The sequence below is a fragment of the Austrofundulus limnaeus genome, unplaced genomic scaffold, assembly GCF_001266775.1.
Source record: "Austrofundulus limnaeus strain Quisiro unplaced genomic scaffold, Austrofundulus_limnaeus-1.0 Scaffold147, whole genome shotgun sequence".
NCBI classification, from domain to species: Eukaryota; Metazoa; Chordata; class Actinopteri; order Cyprinodontiformes; family Rivulidae; genus Austrofundulus; species Austrofundulus limnaeus.
The window spans coordinates 1,122,686-1,126,641 of NW_013952549.1; the positions used below are offsets into that span (position 1 = coordinate 1,122,686).

At 37.0% G+C, this 3,956-nt stretch overlaps 1 protein-coding gene across 2 annotated transcripts in view; it reads left to right on the plus strand.

The window, feature by feature from the left end:
• cry1b (cryptochrome circadian regulator 1b) overlaps window positions 1-3,956 on the plus strand; it is a 15,956-nt gene that overhangs the window by 3,085 nt on the left and 8,915 nt on the right. For both annotated transcript variants that reach the window (XM_014016571.1, XM_014016572.1), the window contains exons 3-7: window positions 583-691; window positions 1,074-1,216; window positions 1,328-1,512; window positions 3,173-3,261; window positions 3,764-3,904. In XM_014016571.1, coding sequence (XP_013872025.1) covers window positions 583-691; window positions 1,074-1,216; window positions 1,328-1,512; window positions 3,173-3,261; window positions 3,764-3,904 — 667 coding nt within the window. The remainder of the gene's footprint in view (window positions 1-582; window positions 692-1,073; window positions 1,217-1,327; window positions 1,513-3,172; window positions 3,262-3,763; window positions 3,905-3,956) is intronic.

Genomic DNA, 3,956 nt, shown 5'->3' on the forward strand with positions numbered 1-3,956 from the left:
AACGTGATTTCATGTTGTTGAACTACTTAATTCTTAGTAGCCCGGGTAAAGTAAGGACAGTTGTTGAACATGTACTAATTAATTCTTAGTAGCCAGGGTAAATTCAGGACAGACGCACGTGTTAGGAGTGGCCTGTACCTGAAACTCAAAAACTGTCACCTGTTGCTCAAACTTCCCCCTTTTTTAAGGTCATTGTTAACACATAATTGCTCTTAATTAGTAATCTCTGAACTATCATAACATTTCAGGTAAAACTAAATCGCAATGTAAGATATGAATTGAAACAGCTGATTAAAAAAATAAATACTAACTGCTGATTGGTGTATGGTACACTTTGAACAAACCTTTATTGAAAACTTGAAGTTAGGCTCGTCGCTTTTGTTTTTATTTTTTGGTTTGTTTTTGGTTTATTTCATTTAGATGAAATCTTTGAGGCTGTCAAATGCACAATTCCGAAGTGTTGATTCAGAATAAAAGATCAATTTCTCTTTGTAACTTTTGTAGCTTTGATTGTATTTTGTGTAATTGTAAGAGATGCAGGTCGTGGGTTTGTTTCAGTTTTTGGTCCCTCTGTCCTCTCAGGTTTTTGCTGCAGTGTTTAGAAGACCTGGATGCAAGTCTGCGCAAACTCAACTCCCGTTTATTTGTCATCAAAGGCCAGCCTACAGACGTCTTCCCTCGTCTTTTCAAGGTACGAAGGAAGAAATGAGAACAAAGCTGAATCTTTGGGCCTGAGTAGAACATAGGAAATACTGTCTTTTTTTAGATGGGCTTCAAAAAGGAAAAAAAAAGTATTTAAGAAAATGCTTTTTACATTACACATTTACATGAATACACAAAGGCAGCTGATATATCTAACTCTAAAATATAACACTATACACACACGATCAGTGATGGTCCTGTAATCCTGAAACTGTGGGTTTGAGCCCAGGTTGCATCAGAAAGGAAAGGACACCTGCTTTAAAATAATAGCCAAATCTTGTGGCGACCCCCTCAGAAGGGAGCAGCCAAAAAGAAAACAATAAATAAAAATGTTTGTCACTTGCTGTGCGTCTGCTCCTTTGTTTTTCCAGGAATGGCAGATTACACGTTTGTCTTATGAACATGACTCCGAGCCGTTTGGTAAGGAGCGTGACGCTGCCATCCAAAAACTTGCCAGTGAGGCCGGAGTAGAGGTGATGGTTCGGACTTCACACACACTCTATGATCTGGACAAGTAAGTTACTGTAAATCGTTAAAGTCTTATGGTTATAAACCTGTGTGAAACTGTGTTTCGTATATTGTGTGCTTGTGGAGGCTTCTGTTTAATGTCTCTGTCTCCTTAAAGGATAATTGAACTGAATGGCGGTCAGGCCCCCCTCACATACAAGCGTTTCCTGGCGCTACTCAACCAAATGGATGCTGTGGAGCTCCCAGCAGAGACGATCACATCTGACGACATTAAAAACTGCATCGTTCCCATCAAAGAGAACCATGACAACAAGTTTGGAGTTCCTTCCCTGAAAGAGCTTGGTGAGCATTTTCTTTTATTTTTCAGTTCGTGTGCTTTACCCTGTACATAAGAAACCACTTGTAGCACAAAGTGTGCTTTAATGAGGTAACTTAAGGTTTTCTTTTGTTTTTCACTGAAACAAAGCTGATTCATTGTGTCGCTATTTGCACACCAATGTATGCAAATTAGACTGGAAACCTGACATGAACTGTCAGGTTTTCAGTTGACACGAACCTGGTTCATTTCAGGTTTTCAGTTGACACGAACCTGGTTCATTTCAGGTTTTCAGTTGACACGAACCTGGTTCATTTCAGGTTTTCAGTTGAAGCAAACTGGGTTCATTTCAGGTTTTCAGTTGACGAGAACCTGGTTCATGTCAGGTAAAGCTTTTAAAAGTGATCTGCACGTGTACAGGTTCTGCTTTCCCACTAACTAGTTCCCTGAGAAAGAATTTTAAAAAAATGCAAAAACATCAAATAAAACAATAACGTGTGAACAGTGATAGATTGATTGATTGTCTTCCCTGCTTTCTTTTAAAATTAAATTCCAATTTAACTTTTCCCAAAGATTTTTTTTGGGAGGATTTTCCAGCAAAAAGGAGGTTTTTGGAAACTAATGTTTCATTACTATAAAACATGGTCTTGTCAGTTTTTATCATTGAAATAAATATATTTTGAGTCCATGAGTCTGTAAGATAATGTCTGTTTGTACTGATCCATATCCTTCTTATAAAGTGATTTCAATATTTAAATCACTTTACTGCTTTTTTATTACCAACAGTGGTGGGCAGCACTAATCAAAAAATTAGTTGCACTAACCCCAAAGCTCTAACTTTAATATTTAGGTCCCCTAATTCTAAACCACTAGCACACTTAAAAATTTAGCAAAAGCTAATTCTAAAGCACTAAAAACCCAGCTGAACATTCCTCAGAGTCAACATGAGACAATATTTTCTTTGTGCAGAATATTGTTAATATTTCATCTCGTGTAGAGGTTCCCAAAGTTGGATTCGAGACCTCTTTGTGGGTCACAAAACATCAAGTGAGGGTCTCTAGATGATTTCCAGACATCAATTTAAATGCAAAAAAAAAAAAAAGCTAATGGAATATTTTCATCATGATTATTGCAGTTTTTTGAAATAATCATGAATGAATAAAAATTCTCCTATTAGTGCTTTAGGGGAACTGAGCCCACCACTGATTACGAAGCATCATATTATCTTAGAATTTTACTACCAAATGGTTAAAAAAACTTTATTCAATGCAAAATGCATTAAAAAACAACCATTGTTGAATTAGACTAAAACATGTCTGAAGAAAAGGCTACAGCAGCTCGTTAAGTTTTGTTTTAATTATGTGATAGTGTTTAAAAAAAAACAGCTTCCCCTTTTCCTTTTGCCTCAAACCCATTTYGGTTTTTTGGGGATTTTTTGTTGTTGTTTTTATTCCTGTTAAGTTATTTCCTTGTTGAAAAATAGGTATGGTTTATTTGATGTTGTCACTGAGTTAGCACGGGTTGACTTAAGGTAATATCTGACGCTGTTACAGGCTTAGTAAAATCTGATTTTAAACTTAAGGAAGCTTGATAACTAAAACCCACTTTATGGCACTAGCCCCAGGGTGGGTGAACCTCTCGTGCCCCGCTGTTGAAGTTTGGGGGGTAACCCTGTTTATGTGACAGGTTTCGAGACAGATGGTCTCGCCGGAGCGGTCTGGCCAGGTGGAGAAACGGAAGCCCTCATGAGACTGGAGCGACATCTGGAGAGAAAGGTGAAATTTACTGCTCTGCATAAACACAAAATAAAAATTGAATGTTGTCATTACATCCAGCTTTTATGATACTAATGACATCCCTGATGTTGCTGTTTTACTATTGTGAGCAGTTGGTTTAATTATCATTATCTGGTCGTGTTTAATCAGTTGAAACACTTTTATTATTCACACAAGCATCAACGTGCTGCTTTTAACAAATGATTCACATACACATGAGACATTATGTCCATTTCCTGTAGTTTCCTGTAAGACTGGTTACTTTTATTCACGTGATTTCATATTTGGGTCTTTTTAAATGAGTCATAATAATGCCAAAAGTTATTTAATCGCATTATTATTATTATTGGAATGTTGATGAAGTTCTTAATTAATGTAGTCACTTTAGCATTTGCAGCATTGTTTACTACAGTGCATAAGCTTCATTATTGTTTTATCTCTTTGAAGCCTCTGCTTCTGACAGTTCTTTTAAAAATGTCATCCTACATAATGTTTTTTGCAGGCATGGGTGGCAAACTTTGAGCGTCCACGTATGAACGCCAACTCCCTGCTGGCCAGTCCCACAGGCCTCAGCCCCTACCTCCGCTTTGGATGTCTTTCCTGTCGCGTCTTCTACTTCAAACTTACAGATCTGTACAGAAAGGTAAAAAGTGGCCCTTTTAAAAGCAAAATATATATATTTTAATATAAACAAT